We start from the raw sequence: 18,520 nt of genomic DNA on the forward strand, positions 1-18,520 counted from the left end.
TTATCTCGGAAAATGACAATTAAAACCATTACAAAAAGCAGAAATTGAACAGGTGTGTGTGTGTGTGTGTGTGTGTGTGTGTGTGTGTGTGTGTTTGTGTGTTTGTGTTTGAAACCTGTGGTTCTGCTGCTGAAAATCAGAATCTCGTCCATTAACTGCTTCTTGTTTTGTGGTTTGTGATAAAAGTTGCACGCAGACAAACGACAGAGCGACTGCTCAGCACCACTGCTCACACACACACACACACCTGACTGTGACCTCTGACCTTTCTCCAGAGCTCGAGGCTTTTATTCCAGAAAACACGTCCCCGTGTGGACTCACGGCTACTGTATGAAAATAAACATGTTGAAGAGAAACAATCAAAACCAGAGTTTCCTCCAACATTCAACATGGGTGTGTTAGCGAAGCACCTTGATGTGTGTGTGTGTGTGTGTGTGTGTGTGTGTGTGTGTGTGTGTGTGTGTGACAGATGTGGACCACTTGTTCCTTCAGACAGGAAGTGAACTGAATGTTTTTTCAACAGCAGCATTTAAATCAAAGAGAAGGAAACATGGTTTCACTTATAGAGCGACCACAGCATAGAACACACACACACACACACACACAGGGATGATGACTATATTTGTCTAATGTCAGCTACCAAGAGTCGGACAGAAACAAGTAATTCCCGTTTCGATTAATTTGTGGAAATCTTTAATATCAGAATATAATTTTTGCAGCTCAAAGACACTTCAGATCATAGTGACACAACAAACACAACAAACAACACAACTCTGCATTTACATTCATTAAAACACTTCCTGGTAAACGACTCTTTTATTTTATTTAACTCACCACATTAATATTGAGGCTGTGAAACCTGTGTGTGTGTGTGTGTGTGCGTGTGTGTGTGTGTGTGTGTGTGTGAGGTCAGTGGGTCATGATGAGCTGGAGGAAGATCCACAATCACAGGAAGACACAATTAACCCCGGAGATACTTACACATGCACTGACACACAAACGCACACGTGTTGAGACGCGGGTGTTTCCTGTGTGTGTGTGTGGTTAATTGTGTCTCTTTTATCTCATCAGCCTGATAACACAACAACTACACGACACACAAAGGCTGGGTTTTGTGTTTTCACTTCTTTCAACACTTGACATGAAGTCAGATCTCTGCAACTCTTCTGCAAACAAGAATTCAGACGTGAACTTCATGAATGAGAGGAAGGGATGGGCGGGGGGGGGGGGTGTCACAGACAGGGAGGTCTGATGTTTGACCAGTTCGACCACAGACAGACAGACAGACAGACAGACAGACAGACAGACAGATTACAGACTGACAGACGGACGGACAGACAGACAGACAGACAGACTGACTGACAGACTGATTACAGACAGACAGACAGACAGACAGACAGACAGACAGACAGACAGACAGACTGCAACAAAGCAGAAGGAGGCTGACGTCCATGTTCACAGGAAACACAATGCAGCTGATATATTTGTATTTATCTGCAGTTTGTTCTCGTTCATGTTTTTCTTTTGGTCTGAGGAAACTTCACTCTTCATATTTTGACCAAACTGAGAAGTTTGAGGGTCTGAAACAAACAAGGTGTGAATGTTTAACCTGTCTGGTTCCACCAGGACCAGCTCCCCTGGTTTAGAGTCTCACTGGTTAAAGTTTGGGAAATTCTCCTCTCCTCTCCTCTCCTCTCCTCTCCTCTCCTCTCCTCTCCTCTCCTCTCCTCTCCTCTCCTCTCCTCTCCTCCTCTCTCCTCCTCTGCAGGACATCCTGCCTCTGGCCTCCACCATCAGACCGTTTCCTGTGGCAGGAAACTTGTTCCCAGATGCAGGGGAGGAGGCGGAGGATGGAGGATGGCGATGAGGAGGAGGAGGAGAGGAGGAAATTCTGCAGAAGTGTTTAAGGAAAAGAAAGAAGGGTGGAGAGGTGAGGGAGTCAGACAAAGAGGTGATGATGACGAGGGGGATGAAGGAGCGGAGAGGTCAGAGGTCGACACGTAAACAAACAAATCAGAGGTTCCGTGGGACAATAGAGGAGGAGGTGAGCGGGTTCAGCTCCGGCACTGATTGGGCGTCAGCAGAGCCGTGTCATCACCTGGTGTCACGAGTGTTCGGCCAATGAGACGACGGCTCTGACAGACTGACGGCTTCATTCTCATTGTTCGTCTCTTCACAGCAAAACACATTTTTATATTTCAGGTCAAATTTTGTACTTTTTATTATTTCTAAAGATTATTTATTGATACACACACACACACACACACACACACACACACACACACACACACACACTGAGTGGAAGAAGACAAACAGTGAACTCCAGAGTGATGCACTGATTCTTATCTGGCTACATGTGGGTCAACAGCTCACCTACATCCTGCTTTTAACAACACACACACACACAGACACACACACACGCCCTGCTGGGGCCAAACAGACGGCAGCTAATGGGGTCACACACACAGACGACAATTAAAATCTGATGTGTTATAAAATACGTCACACACACAAACTAGCCAAGGTCACGAAGCTAAACCAGAGGAGCCGGTGAAATGTGACGACTTGTCGGAGATTTCATAGATGCAGAGTTTTTAGAGTCACTTCAGGTCCTCGTCAAACTAAAGCAGATATTTAACTCTTCGCTCCGTGTCCGGGCCTCTTCCTTCACAACAAAGTGCAGATTTTCAAAAACTCCTGCATCTGTGTGAAAATGTAAAACAGAGCGTTTGATGACATCACATTTCTTTACGGCACACATGTCGCTGCTGCTTTGAGAAATGAGCGTGAACCAGGAACAACGACAGATTCTCTACTGCTCCTTCTAATTACAAGTTAGCAGCTAAATGTAGCATCATTGCAACACACTGAGGCTTCATGTCTTCTTATCTTATCACCAGATTTCTGTGTGTGTGTGTGTGTGTGTGTGTGTGTCCTCATGTGTGTCCGCCTCCTTTAAAGTTAAAACCTTTGAACATTAAATTAGTTTATAATTTCGAGGGAATCGAGGAAGCTCGGCCAATCAGGAGTCAGTCTGAGCTGTCAATCACGACGTCTCGGCCCAATCAAAACCAAACAAACATCATTGAGATAAGAACGATCTAAATTAACAGAAACCATCTTTGGCAAACATTTTTATTTTTAGTTTGGTCAATGTCCCATCTGCTAACATGGAGGAGGTGTAATGACCCGTCCTTCACAGAATACACAGAGTCGTGTACTCTCACGATTTCAACTCTGTTTTCTCCTCGGTCGTCCGTCTCTCTGTCCGGCGGGGCCCCTCCCACCGAGCCGAGAGGAAAGCGATACGCTTGATTCTCTCTCAGCCTGCAGGAGATCTCAGCGACCAAATGAAAAATAAGCTCTGTTGCATGCTGGGAAAATATTTAGCTTGTGTCAGAGGATCTGTGGCTGTGAGGACCAACTGGTTCTAATGGTTTTAATTTGGTGTCTGCTGGTTTCTAAACAAAGAAAGAAATGTAGTGTGAAGTATTTACAGTATGTGCACGTGTGATACTACAGTAAGTCGTCTATAATGTATTTAGTACTGTTATTGTGGGTTATTTCTAGTTTTATCTTTTTATTTTGAATACTGTTTTTATTTCTATCCTATTATAAATTCTTGATTATAACCAGCGGTTGGATGTAACAAAGTAAATTTACTTAGTTGCTGCACTTAAATATATTTTTCATGTATCTCTACTTTCTGATCCATAATTAATTATAGAATTATTAAAGTAATGAATGCCAAGAGGGGAATTTATCCACTGGTCCAGTTACTTAATCTGCAGTATTCTCTATTAATATGACAGTTTGAACGATTAATGTATAAAACTAAATAATAATAAATAATAATTATGGAACAGGCAACACTCTGGAGGTACCGTAACTTTCAAAACTTGAAGTATCTAAAAACAAGTACTTGCTTCAAGTAGAAAGTTAATGTGTCATTTCTGCAGAGAAACAAACGAATGGAAATGTTTTGACGTCTTTGGCCTCAACACTGAAATTCTTCATCATCATTATATTTGAGGGTTAAAGTTGGAATGTGAGTTTTATCAGAGTTTCTTAATTCACAGCTTTCGTGTGATCGTTGGTGGAATCAACAATAACGACAAAGAAAACAAAAATATTTTACCAAACTTCAGTTTGATCCCATAGAGACTTTAACGCTGAAGCTGTCACCACATATATAATATCATACATATAACGAGGACGGCTTCTCTTCATATATATATATTTGTGTTTTGCTGTCACTACCTCCAGACCACACGTCATCGCTGTGGAGTTCACTAATATGTGAACTGTGGCCTTTGGTCCCACTGGGATTTGACTCCAGGGCCCCGGCTGCAGGTTGGGATGAGTCTAAGCAGTCGCAGAGAGGAGTGTGTGCGGCGGTGTCGTATTTCTTTAAAAGCACTCCAGAGTTTCTGCAGAGTTTCCTGAGGGCAGGAGGGATTTTCTTTGTGTTGAGTCCGGAACCATTTGCATAGAACCCTCCTCCTCCCTGCGGATTGGTCGAGGCTCCGCTGGCATGTGGAAACTCACATCCAAACTTTCTCAGTTGAAGCAAAACTGTGCCGAGTGGAGGAGGATGAGGTGAGAGGCCGGACGCCAGCAGCAGCATGAGTGAGTCAGAGAAGCAGGCAGAGAGTGGAGTGTATACAGAGAGAGAGGGTGAAATCTTAATTATACGTTCAGATAATTGACTTCTGACCAAATAATTAGGTGTTCGCTTTTCAGCTTTCTTCACTGGTTTTGTTGTTTTGAAAAAAGAAACCGGAGATTTGTTTGTAACAGACGTGATATTTCTCTCCTCTATTTAAAAAAGAGACCGTTTGAAAGTTGTTTTAATTTCAACTTTTGTCTTTTATTTAAAGTGACCATGTCAGTGTAGCCAGTAGACAGGAGACTGTTTCTTACTTCACATCAATATGCTGCTGGCTCTGCCTCTGCTTCTGAGTCTTTGCTCTGACGCTCACTCCTCCGAGCCGTCATCAATAATCATCAAGTACCAGGTTTGGGAGGAGCAGCTGGCGGGGACCCAGGTCGGCCGGCTGTTGGATGACCTTCGGCAGAGGGATGAAACTGGTCCCCTGGAGGATTTCCAGGTGGTGGAACATGGCAAAACCCTTCCCTTCTCCGTCAGCACTCGAGACGGGGTTGTCTCCACCCAAGGCCGGCTGGACAGGGAGGAGCTGTGCCGGGGGTCTGACCTGTGTGAGGTGGCCTTCAGCGTCCTCTACAAGAAAAAAGGTTCCATGAACTGCCTGAGGGTTCGTGTGGAGGTGATGGACCTGAACGACCACAGCCCCAGCTTCCCCAGTCCTCTGCAGGAGGTGGAGATCTCAGAGACCGCCAGCCTCAGGATGCGAATCCCTCTGGACCGGGCGGTTGATCCTGACGCGGGGCCCAACAGTCTTCAGACCTACTCACTGTCCGTCAACCAGCACTTCGCTCTGGATGTGACGGTTGGTCCAGATGGAACAAAACAAGCAGAGTTAGTGGTTATCAAAGAACTCGACAGGGAGGTTCAAAACTCCTTCGACCTCACCTTGGTGGCGTGGGATAAAGGGAATCCCCTTAAATCTGGGAGCACGTTAGTTCGTGTTAATATTCAGGACTCCAATGACAATAGCCCCAGGTTTGAGGACAGCACTCCCTCTGTGGAGCTATCTGAGGACACAGCTCTTGGGACAACCATCATCAACCTCAAGGCCACTGATCTGGACCAGGGTGCCAATGGGGAAGTGGAGTATTCGCTCAGTAAACACAATCGTCTGGATGTTCAGAAACTTTTCTTTGTGGATCCACAAAGCGGAGCCGTGAGTCTCAAAGCACATCTGGACTATGAGGCTCAGCCCTCTCATGAAGTGATTATACAGGCCCGTGATCGCGGACCCAATTCTATCCCCTCGCACTGCAAACTGCACGTCAAGCTCAGGGACATTAACGATAATGCACCAAGGATACACATGACCTGGACTCCACCCAACTCCCCTGTGGCGACCGTACTCGAGGGAGCCTCGGTGGACACTTTTCTTGCTCTGGTCATGGTCTCTGATGCAGATTCAGGGGACAACGGCAAAACGATCGCAAGTATACAGCAAGGATCCGGCCCGTTCCGCCTCAAGAAGATTCATGGTGACAACTACATGATCGTAACCGACGGCAGCCTGGATCGAGAGAAGGTTATGCAGTACAACATCTCGCTCCTTGCCCAGGATTATGGAGACCCACCTCTGTCTTGTGTAAAACAATTGCCCGTCCGTGTTCTGGATGAGAATGACAATGCCCCGGTGTTCTCCTCCTCTTTTTATAAGGCCACTGTCAAAGAGAACAGTGACGTAGGCTACCACGCTCTCAAAGTCGAAGCCCACGATGTCGACCTGGCACTCAGTGGAAGAGTCTCCTATTTCATTCACAGCCCCAAAAACCTGGAGAGTGACGAAGACATGTTCTACATCTCCTCTAGTGGTGTCATAAGCATCCAGCAGCCTCTGGACTATGAGGAATCCAAAACCTACACTTTCATTGTGGCGGCTTCTGACCACGGTCATCCGCCTCTCACCAGCACCGCTACTGTGCAGATCGACGTCGAGGATATAAACGACAACCATCCGGTCATCAAGGAGCCAAAACCTAGAAACGACCTTGTGTCTTTAAGTGTCCCTGTCAATGCAGACAAAGGGGAGGTAGTGACTGAGCTGGGTAACAACATGGAGGAGGCGTTGGCCGATTTTACAATGAATCACCCTGTCAGAGAGGGAATCTTTGGATTCCTTGCATCAACCATAAAAGCTGAGGACCCGGACTCAGGGCTCAACGGGGAAGTGCAGTACCTCATTACCCACGGAAACCCCAACGGACTCTTCTGGTTGGACGAGGCTACAGGCCAACTCTTCGTTAACACCACCAACGCTACTGAGCTCATTGGGAAAAACTTTGAAGTGGGCGTAGCTGTATCAGACTTGGGTACTCCCAGTCTGACCACTGAAGTGACTCTGGAGGTGACCTTCATCAACCTCAAGGACCATTTGAAGAACTCGTCACCTGGTAACCGAGCACAGCTTAGTTTTACCATGATGCTAGCGATCTGCCTGGGTGCTACATGCCTGCTGCTTCTGTTGGCCATCGCTTTGGTGACCACGTTCTGCCGCCCCGAGAAACGAGACAACCATGCTTACAACTGCAGACAGGCTGAATCGACCTACACCCGCCATCCTCGGCGGCCGCAGAAGAACATCAGAAAATCTGACATTCAGCTAATTCCAGTCATCCGGGGGCGAAAGGAGGAGCCTCTCTCTGAGGACGACAGTGAATCCCAGCCACTGGCTCCGCCTCCAGAGATGTCAAAAGATGTAGAAACTGAGAGGCAGTACACCTTAACGCCGTCAGTCATGAATTTAAGCTTCCATTCCCAAGGCTACCCAGACGGGGAGGCCACTCAACCTGTCACCCACCACTCGAGAACCCTTCGGAAACCTGGGAACATCGAACTCGATGGCGCTCTGCCTCTGACTCCCGCCACGTCGTACAGAACTCTTCGGAAATCCAGGAACACTTCGTCTTCGTCTTCTTCAGTCTCACACTCAAGCACCTTAAAGCGACACGCCAACCTGGAAGGGGAGGAGGCAGAGTCGTCTCGTTCGGGTTCCCAGGCGACTCTCAGAAGGCCGAAGACGTTGGAGGGACGAGGGGGCCACGACGCAGAGCACCAGCGGATGCTCCGGAACCTAGTTCGACTCTCCATGGCTGCATTCGGAGACTCGATTGAGCTTTCGTCAGCTTCTCCAGAGGTGCAGGTGAGATGTGGCATCTTCCAACATTCACACACCTTCAGATTGTGAGTTAAGTTGAATTAGGTTTTAAAAATATACATAAAAAGTAAAATAGAATAAAGCCCCACCATCTTATACACATATATTTGGAAAACCCGAACACAGTGCATGCTGGGAAGCATGTTAACAAGCTTATAATGTCTTTTATAACAAAGTTAAAATGGAGTTCACTCAGCTCAGCGTTCATTAAAACTTGCCACAACACTTACACTCATGATTGAAGTTGCTTTCAATCATGAGTGTAACTTTACTGCGTCTTGGTTTGACAGATGAGTCCATTTACGTTGTTTTAACGATTTCACAAAATCTGCCTGATGAATTTTTAATGTCTTCTTATTTATGTTTTCCACCGAGGCTCCAACATTAAGGTCAATGCGCCGCTGCCGGCTCTCGTCTAAATGAAATTTGCTTCCATCTAAAAAACGTGTGATCACATTTATTTCAACATGTGCTTACACTTAGTTGCTGCGGCGTAATTAAGTCTCGCCCCCTGCAGGCTTTGAGATTAATCTGAAGTGAAGTCCATTAGAGAGTAGAGAGTTAAGTGCCCCCCACCCCCCACCCCCCATTCTCTCTCTATCACACACACAAAAAGCAGCTTCCCTTACATTTTCCCAGCAGCCTTTCTGCCTCTTTCGGCCTCCTGTGTGATGACTTAGACAGCCTGAGGCCTCGAGTCAAGTGAAGGTGAAGGTGTGTGTGTCTGTGTGTGTGTGTGACTGATTACTGTGAAGAGTTTACTCAGGTGCTCATGTGTCACAGTCACTGATGCCCCCCAGAAACGTTGGCTGTCCTTTTTTCTCCTCCTTTACTCAATATCACATATCAGATTCATTTTGAAACCAGGAGATGAGGAGTGTGTGTGTGTGTGTGTGAGGAGGAGGGGGGAGCTCTGTGTGTTAAGGGGAGTTAGTGCATGGGGTGAGGCCAGCCAAAGTAAGCTGTGATGTGTTTGTAGTGTAAGTTAACACCGCTCTGACACGCTGCTCCTGTCACTTGCAAATGACCCAAAAATCACTTTTACTGAGTCGAGCTGCAGCTGCAGAAGAAAGAGGAAAGAAAAACAGCTCGGACTAAAAACAGCCACTCAGAGAGCGGAGCAGGAAACTGAGCCGGGGATCAAACCGTCAGCCGCAGATACAGACACTGTGGGTCCACAGATTTAAATTCACCATCAGACTGATGCTGCAGTGTCGTAATCCTCAATGTGATGAAACATTCAATTTTTGAGACAGAGAATTAAAGAGAGAAAAGCTTCGCTGGTTAAAATACCAAACCTCGTCACTGAGGGCGAAAGTCGTGGCATCGCCCGGCAGACTGAGAACAAAGAGCTCGACCAGGTCCAACATCCTCACGTGAATCCTATTAAAGAAAGGAAGAGGCCTTTTTCTTTCTACCCAGCATCCCCCTCTCCTCCACCTTTCTGGCTTCAGAAGTTTCTCTCCTCCCTCGAGATTGGAGAGGAAGAGGCCTGCTGGACGTCTGGGAGGAGGAGGAGGGGGTGTTCACCTCCATCTCAAAACACACACACACACACACACAGACACACACACACACACACACACACACACACACACACACACACACACACACACACACACACACACACACACACACACGCCCACACACACACACACGCCCTCGTCTCGTCCAAATTTTGCCGTCCACCCTGGAAGGAAACCGGCCAGAGAAGAATAGGCTTTTACGTAGAGGCCATTTCCTGTCGCTGCAGCAGCATGCATGTGTAAAATACACAAACCACACAACTGTCATGACTGAAACTAAGTAATATATTAGCCTGCAAATACACACACACACACACACACACACACACACACACCTTGCCAAATGTGTGTGTGTGTGTGTGTTTCCTCCCTGGTGATCGTTGTGTATCCGCTGTATAACAGCAGTTGTCAGCAGAACGCTCTGAGCAGTGAGACGGACGCAGCCGCTCGGTTCTCACACTCTGGAACTAACTGACAGATTCAAAAAGAGAAAATGATGTTTATTCACTTTTCACTTGTGTTTTTAAAATCACAGTTTGTTCAAGCAGCTAAAGCAACAGAGACGATGACTCTGCTGGACAACGAGCGACAGTCAGATCCCACTCCCTCTTCAGTATCAGAGGGTTTTCAGACGTGTTTGCAGCATAAAATCCCACGTTTCATTTTTAACCCGTCGTCACTGAAACGTGAAATGAATAATATGTGTATTAAAATGTGTATTATACATATTTCTGATGTCAGAAGATGTAAAATAAAGAAATCACCTTGTGTTTGAGGAGGCAGACGTTCTGAATTTTAAAGTTCATTCACTTTAGCCTGAAGTTGTTTCTATAATATTACAACCTCCTTCCTCTTCCTTCTCCTCTTCCTCCTCTTCCTCCCTGCAGCAGATCTCCCAGCTCCTCTCCCTCCTCCGGCAGGGTCAGCTGCAGCCGAGGCCAAACTTCAGAGGGAATAAATATTCTCATCGCAACGGCAGGTCAGTCCTCCTCTTCCTCCTCCTCCTCTCCTCCTCCTCTGATGTAGACTCAACCAAACCACAACAAAGTCAAACCAATAAGCTCCCTCTGCTTCATATTCACGTTCTCAGATGTTTCATTTCATTGTCTTTCATCTTAAACACAGTGAGGTTTCATTATATTACTTTCTCGTCAAACTGACATGAAAACTTGTTGCGTTTGGAAACGACTCAGTTTGACCTGAGAGACTTTGAAGTTGTGAAAATGTTTAAAACTACAGATTAAATGAATAAAAGTTATCTGTGGGATAAATAACTGAACGAGCCAAACAGCACCTGAACACAACCGTTAAATTAAATGAGATTTGAGTCGCTCGTTAGTAATAATAAAGATAATAAGTGTCTGCTGTGGTCTGATCTGATATGAACAGTGTAGTTTTTATAAAGTGGTGAATGAAACCACAGTCTGTCTCATGTGGTTCACGAGGTTTTCTAAATGAAAATGAAGAGAAACAGGTTTTAGTTTCTGGTTTTTATGTTTTTATAACACGAACACGCTTCGTGATGTTGAGTTCTAGCAGATGTGACACCACAGATATGAGTTTCCTCAGAGATTACATTCAAATGTTCTTTATTCAAACATTAAGAACTTCATTTGTTGAATATTTTGCAAAGAGGAAACCAAATCTCTCTGTGAGTCATTTGAATACTTTATATTCTGTCACGTGTATGATGTTAAAATGTCGTATGTTTATTTTGAATGTGGCCAAAGTTTCAAATAATGATGTAAGATAACGGCTGTGAGACAGAAGCTCAGGTTTTATTCACAGTGAAGCTTGAGTCAGACTCTCAGGTGTGTCAACGTCCTAAAAACATTCGAGAGGCTGATTAAACTTTTCCTCTGTGACCTTCGCTCTCCTGAGTTTAGAAGCAGGTTGAGTGAGAGAGTGGAGATTTTAAAACAGACTGAAATCTAAAAGAAGAAAAGAGTCACTTCCTCCTTCGCTCTCTTCATCTTCAGAGGCTTGTTTCAGATCCAGCTGGCTGCAGGTTTCAGACTCTGATCTCTGCCGCGCTCTCTGATCAAACCAGGCTGCAGCCGATAGCGGGACGACCGGACATTAACCGGGAATGTCACCTGTTTTAAAAACCCACAGATGTTTCTCCTGCGCCGGAACTTTTCTGTCTGTTTGTGCAAAGATCCTCAAACTTACAGATGTGACCAGATGATGCTGTTTCTGTAGATAATATCACTTTTAACTCAAACCCTGAAGAGCTGAGGATCCAGTCGCCTCTTATTTACAGAATGAAATCATTTCGGTCTAACTGATTTGATCGATTTGAATTTCTGGTTTAAGGTGAGTGAGCAGCTCAAGAGTCCGAGTTCCTTTGTCAACGTCGGGTTTACAGAAGTGTTGAGTGACAGAAGTCGTCGCCGATAAACGTTTTCCTCAGAGTTTGTGACCGACTGAGCTGCTGTGACTGAAATAACAGCGACAGACAAACAGGACACAAAGTCAAACATTCAATGTCACAGGAAGAGTCTGTGTGTGTGTGTGTGTGTGTGTGTGTGTGTGTGTGTGTGTGTGTGTGTGTGTGTGTGTGTGTGTGTGGGCTCCGTCTGACTGGTCCACAGGAAGCAAGTAATTCAGCGTCATCATGGCGATGAGATTAGATCTGACATCACCTTGATACAACACACACTCTTTTCATATTGGCACTGTTTCAAACACACACACACACACTCTCTTTATTTTGTCTGTGAGATGTGACGAGTGTATTTGTTGTGTGTTGTGTGCAGGTATGGAGGACAGGACTGCTCTGATTGGCAGAGCACCAAAGACAGTGGACACGGCGAGAGCGAGGCCGGAGACATGGACTGGGAACCGGGAAGAGACTCACCCATAGACCCACAGCTGGAGGAGGGGCTCAACAACCTGCTCAACCACCCTGGTACACACACACACACACACACACACACACACACACACACACACACACACAGATTGTTTTTATGTCCAAAAATGTTTAAAACTCTTTAACGAACAAACAATGAACATAGAATAAACTTTATTGTCCTCCGTGAAACTTTGTCTTGGGCAGTGGAGCTGCACACAACTTAATACAACAGTTCAATGGTAAACTATGGGACAAACAAACTTTATTATCCTGAGTCTTCACACAACAATAGACTCACACACAGGAAGTACACTGTAGCTTTGATTGTAGATCGACAACAACACTTTTCTCTCACACAGTTTTCGTCAGTAGTGGTGTGAGTCAGGTGACTTGTTTTATATTTACAGGTGTTATTTTAGATGCTAGCCTCAGTCTCTGTGTTTATCAGCGAGCTCCTGGTGGAGCTGGAGGTTTAAAGCTTGTGACCTTTGTTCCCGTGCAGAATAAACACACTCTGCACTTACAATGGACTCACACTGACAGAGGTAGAAAACAGGAAATAACCCAGTGACAGGTTTTACATCCACATCCACCCACACACTCGTCTCTTTGTTTTTATATAACTCGTGTTTCTGAGATTTCATTAGCATGTTGTGGTTATTAGCATGTTGTGTTATCATTATACAAGGAATTATCGATGTGATGATGCTGTTAGCTCCATTATGTAGCATCGTTATTAATATTAAAATGTTGAAATTGTAAACTGAAAGCAGCGAGTGTCCACCGTCACGTCCTCGTCCTCTTTCATTCAAAACTAAACCAATCTTTCCCGAGAAATTAATGTGAACCTCAAACCTTAAAGCCCATTGTTTAACTGTGTGTGTGTGTGTGTGTGGTGTGTGTGTGTGGTGTGTGTGTGTGGGGGGGGGTCAGAGCAGAGGGGATTACCACGGTCGAGCGAGCCTCACTTTAGGGCAGGAGAGAGAGCAACAAAAGTGTGTGTGGGAGTGTGTTGTTTTATGTGTGTTATGTTTGACTCACCTTCGTCGCTGCAGGCGCCATCATCAGTGTAACTCACACCAGGGCCACAACTCTGTGTGTGTGTGTGTGTGTGTGTGTGTGTGTGTGTGTGTGTGTGTGTGTGTGTGTGTGAGACTGTTGCGTTCTTTAAAGTCTGTGAATCACACAAACACCTGATCCTTTGTTCAGGTCTGAAGATGATATTATGTGTGTGTGTGTTGGTGTGTGTTGGTGTGTGTGTGTGTGTGTGTGTGTGTTGGTGAGAGTGTGTAATATCATATCATGTGTAAAACAGATGATTATTTAGAGGTCACATCCCAGAGCATCCTGGAGCTGAGAGCCACAGACAGAGTTGAGAAGTTTAGAGTAAAAGTATTTAGTCAGATTAAAACATTTTACTACAACAATACGAACAGATACTTGATGTGTTTGTGGTTTTTATTGATCAGGACAATTCTTTGATTTCCTGTCAGACACTGAACCTGTTTTTGTCCGAATCAAAACTAACTGTGACAAGAGTTTAAGAAAAAGTTGAGTTAATCGATGAACTGCTTCTTAAACAATTCTGAGCATGAAGTGTTGGGTTCTGATATTTGGCACTGAGAGGTTTAGTATTTACAGCAGGTCTTAGTTTGATTCCCTGGTTAAACTGTATTAATGTTTCAATCAACCAGCGTCAAAGGCAGAAAAAAAGAATTTCACACAGACGGAGACGGCCGGAGGCAGGAAGAAGAACCTGAGGCTCAGATAAATGAGGATTACAACAAACAGAGCTTCATGAATAACCACTGAGCTCCACATGTTGTTAACACTGTGTGACTGAGGTGAAGGTTCAGGGCTTTTAATGCTGCAGCAGGTGTGTTAATGGACCGATGAGGCCCAACAACACACAAACAAACACACACAAACACAAAGACGGGACTCACTAAGACGTGAAACACGCCAGAGTGTTGACGGCTTCGTCTTCGGACATCAACACCGGGTCAGACGTGAAGCAGCTGACGGTTTTATCTCCGAAGAATCTGCTGAAACTTGATGCGTTTGGTAATTTAAAGAGGATTTTTCTATTCAGAGGATCAGTTGTGGAAAACTACCAAAACAAAGGGTGGGGGGGGCCTCTGGGGGTGGTCTGTGCCACACCGGGTGTGTGTGTGTGTGTGTGTGTGTGTGTGTGAGAGTCGATTCCTTGCATCTGGTTGTGGTTACATGAAGGAGACCTCAGCTCTTCAGGCTGATTAGTCTGAGCGGAGCTGAAACGTTTTGACTTTAAATGAATGAGGCAGTTTGATCCGTTTATTTGATCCGAGCCTGAAATTCAAATCTAAAACTTAAAAAAGTTTCTTTTTACATGAGATTCAGACGAATTAAACAAAAACAGATGAAAACGGCAAAAAGGATCAGTTAAGACAGAATCAATAAAGCTCTGATAAGAGCTGATACAGTTCTAACTTCCATCGTCTATTTAAGATTTATTTTGAAACATGAATCACACACACACACACTCCTCGTGTTCACGCCTCTGACAGCGTTGGTTTGTGAAGCTCGAGGCAGCAGCAGGGTTTTGTTTTGGATGACGAGTGTGAACGGGATGTTTTTTAGTGAACGTTCGAAGCAAAGCCGACACAACAGAGGTGGAAAACCCAGAGTGTCACTTCCTCCTTTTCCTGCCTCGACATCACACTTCACCTGAACCTCAGGAGAGAATCTCAAGAACCAAACAAAGGAACCAAACTGATCGGATTCAGTGGTCGAAGGTCAAAGGTCATGAAATGAACCGCAGGTCGGTTTTTTCATCAGTTGATGTAGAATGAATCGTTTCAGAGCTGCTTTCCGCTTCATGAGACAAAATCTGGGTTGAAACTAAAACATCCAGTTCAAACGTCTCTGTCTCTCTCTCTGCAGATGACGTCTTCGCGGAGGTCACCGACCCGGCCTGGATGGCGAGACTCTCTCTCCCGCTCACAGGCGATTACCATGACAACGTGTTTGTCCCCAACGGACCTCCGTCCCCTGAAAGTGAACCTCTTCCACGGGACTGTCTGGACTCTTCGTCCTTCTCCACCTTCGGTAAAACAACAAAAAAAACTACACTTTAAAAAACTTTTAATTTAAATCAGATTCCGGAAAATAAGAATTGTTTATTTGAATCTCATAGAAATCAGCGTTTTAATTGCAGCGTTGCACCAAATATTTTTTTTTATCCTTATTACAGCTTTTATTTTTGGATCTATAGCAAATTAGAAAACAGTATCATGGAAAACTAAAAATAATATAACTTAAGTTTTTTAGTTCTCAGAAGAAGCAGCAGAGTGACACCTCCTTCTCTTCTTCCCCCTCTCAGGTAAAACTCCAGAGAAGGACGGCCCACTGGGCGGGGCCCTCCTATCTGAGGTCAGCACGCTGTTTGAAATGCTGATGACGCAGAAGGCCGACGCCCACCCGGGCCCCAGACCGGACGTCCTGTACCGACTCTCTGCGGCGTACCGGCGCTCGCTGGGCCTGGACGGCAGCGCCACGCCTGCTGCGGGGAACGCACCGAGGAACTCTGGGAACACGGAGAAGCGTCCGGGCCTCGCGGCGCCATCAGGACTTTACCACTAAATATAAGTGAACACTGGAAAAGACTGACTGACGCAGCTCCGAACAGGAAGTCACAGACTCACACGTTTCTATGATTAAATGAAGATTTTTAGACTTTAACTGAAAAATACTTTGCAAAAACACGTTGACAGTGAAATGAGGACGTGATATGAAAACACGGAGGCCGCGGCAGCAGCCGCCTGTTCGATACCTCGTCCTCCTCATCCTCATCAGATGCTGGTGCTTCTCTTTTTCATGTTTCAACAGCGTCTTCTTCTTGACTTCCTCTTTGACTAATGTTGATCGCGACCTTTGACTTTCCATCGCAGAAGATTTATTCAAACAGCGTGAACCAGATTTTAAATATTTCCACAGATTTTTAGATTTTTCAATTTGAGTCTTAAACCAGAAGAAAAGGTGATTTTATTGTTTGTGTTCAGAAAATAAAAGCAGGACGATTGAGGGAGCGAGGAGGAGGTGCACAGGGGAGCGTGGAGATCAGGTGACTTTCAGGGAGGCGGCTAGTGGACAGGTGGAGTTTGAAGAATATGACAGAATATCGAGAAAGAGAAAATCTGGAGGAGTGACAGAGGGAACGAAAAAGTGATCTCAGTCTGATGAACTTTGATTTAGTTTCATGTTAAATTGTCGAGAACAGAAACGTCTGTGACGCAGGGACGTGACGCTGGTAGTTTTTTAGCATTAGCACAGACTGAGGGCAGGAGACAGTGTGTCTCCAGAGACATGAGGACTCTTCAGTCCAGGTTTAATTATCAGTGAATAATGAGAGAAAGTCAGACGCTCTGGTAAAATGGAGTTTTTGTTGCAGGATATATTTACTCAGGAAAAAACAAAAACAGGAAACGAAAGGGAGGAAGCAGCAGGAAGTTCAGTGAGAAAAAGAAACCAACTTTAATGGTGAATCTGAAAACAGAAAAATGTTGGTTTCCTTGTTGTGGATTATTTCAAACTTCCCGTCTGTGTTTTCTCTGTGACATGAAGCAGGATCCATTTATTTTGTCTGTCAGGAAGTTAAATGTTCAGAAGAGAAACAACCGGGAGGAAATGAAGAACAACGACGAGCTGAACGCAGCGTCGGCATGAAGCAGAGTTTGTTGTCAGAGCGGCTCGGTCTAAACTTCCCATGTTCGATAGCTCTGGAGTAAAAATACTTTAAGATTACTGCGTTTGTTTGTTCAGGGTGAATCACAGGGAGCAGCGTCGTCTCTTAAATTATTGGTTTGATCCAACTTTATTTCCCTGAACGTCGAGAATCTGAAGAACAGCACTTTGTACATAGTCTTCTGAAACTTTTTTACATTTTGTATCAAGAAAAGTTTTGTTTGGTTGAAAAAACTGATTTGTAACTTTTTTCAATAAAATATCTCAAGTGTAAACTAAAATCTGAAACAAGTCAAACATTCAGGAGCGTCTGGAAGTGTGTGTGTGTCTGTGTGTCTGTGTGTGTGTGTCTGTGTTAGATCAGAGAGGGCTTCATCCAGAATATATACAGCTCCACCTAGTGGCAGCCTCAGGTATGAAACAGAATCAGGAGCAGAGCTGCTTCTGATGAATTCATCGAGTTTGTGAAGAATTAAAATTCACTGTGTTCAGACCAGAGATTACAAACACTGACATCTAGTGGTTTGTAGGATTCACAGCAGCTAAGTCTGTGCTTTCATTCCACTTTATTTGATGGTTTGTTTCAATGTATGTTTTTCTTGTTCATGCATGTGTCGCGCTCATGTAACTCTCAAACCGTCCGTCACTTCATCACTGGTGAAGAAACACATTCAGTGGATAAACTGAAGACATTCTAACGTCCTGCTTCTGAGACAAAGTTAGACATTTAAAAAAACGACCATTCCAGTTTTTGATCATCAATATTTTCAGGGTTTTATTCACTTCATGGAAAATAAACTCACAATTTTTTTAATACATTTTGCATTAAATCATCTGCATTAAATGTACATGTTGAAATATGTAATGTGAGTTTATTGGTATTAATGTTGATTATTGTTTAAACTAATATTCTGTACTATTCACACACACACACACACAACATTTTCCTTTGAGAAACAGTTTATGAAACTTTAGATCTGGACGCTGCTCCACTCGTCCTCCTCTTATCGATGAATCTTCTGGGTTTTGCCTGCGCTCTGTGTAACGGGCATCTGTGGGTGCAGAGGAACACTGATGAAGCTGTTTCTGTTTTAGTGCTGAGCGTCTGCAGGAGTCCACCTCCTCCTCCGGCCGGTTTAAAAGGCCAAAAACGAGCTGTGAGAATTTATAATTAGCTCAGTCTGCGCTGGAAACATTCATCTCACAGACAAATTGGTCCAGTTTAGATTCAAACGAACATAAAAAGAACAACGCAAACACTTTTCTCGGCTCCACGCGTTGAGAGTAAACAGGTCGGAGAGGGAAGAAACAGAAGCTAATGCACAGTTTGCTATTAAACGTGTCCACGTGTGAGTTAGTGAAGCCGAGAGAGAGAGAAAGAATCCAATTCTATTAAAACAAGACTCCTATTTAAGTCCAATAACGTAAGTGGAGCATGAATCTGCCGCCTGACAGGAGCGTGAGGGTGTTTGGCCGCAGAGCGACTCCCGGGTCGAAGAGAAGTGGATTCACCGGCTGCAGAGTCGAACCTCGACGGGAGGAAATGTAAAGAAACGCTGAATCACAGCAGAACAACAGGTTTTTAATTCAGCGGC

The 18,520-nt window shown here is 44.8% G+C and overlaps 2 protein-coding genes across 3 annotated transcripts in view; both read left to right on the plus strand.

Moving 5' to 3' along the window:
- The window catches only part of LOC109644972 (protocadherin-1-like), a 434,528-nt gene that overhangs the window by 22,060 nt on the left and 393,948 nt on the right, over nt 1-18,520 (plus strand). The window lies entirely within an intron of this gene.
- On the plus strand, nt 4,563-17,206 carry pcdh12 (protocadherin 12). 2 transcript variants are annotated; one of them, XM_069531679.1, is made up of 5 exons: nt 4,563-7,805; nt 10,234-10,325; nt 12,106-12,257; nt 15,126-15,290; nt 15,565-17,206. In XM_069531679.1, the coding sequence occupies exons 1-5, from the start codon at nt 4,935-4,937 to the stop codon at nt 15,822-15,824; spliced, it is 3,540 nt and encodes a 1,179-aa protein (XP_069387780.1). In that variant the 5' UTR covers nt 4,563-4,934; the 3' UTR covers nt 15,825-17,206. The 2 variants fall into 2 exon arrangements, with proteins under 2 accessions (XP_069387780.1, XP_069387781.1); XM_069531680.1 differs by having other exon boundaries at nt 10,237-10,325.

This window comes from Paralichthys olivaceus, chromosome 9 (genome assembly GCF_024713975.1).
Source record: "Paralichthys olivaceus isolate ysfri-2021 chromosome 9, ASM2471397v2, whole genome shotgun sequence".
NCBI lineage: Eukaryota > Metazoa > Chordata > Actinopteri > Pleuronectiformes > Paralichthyidae > Paralichthys > Paralichthys olivaceus.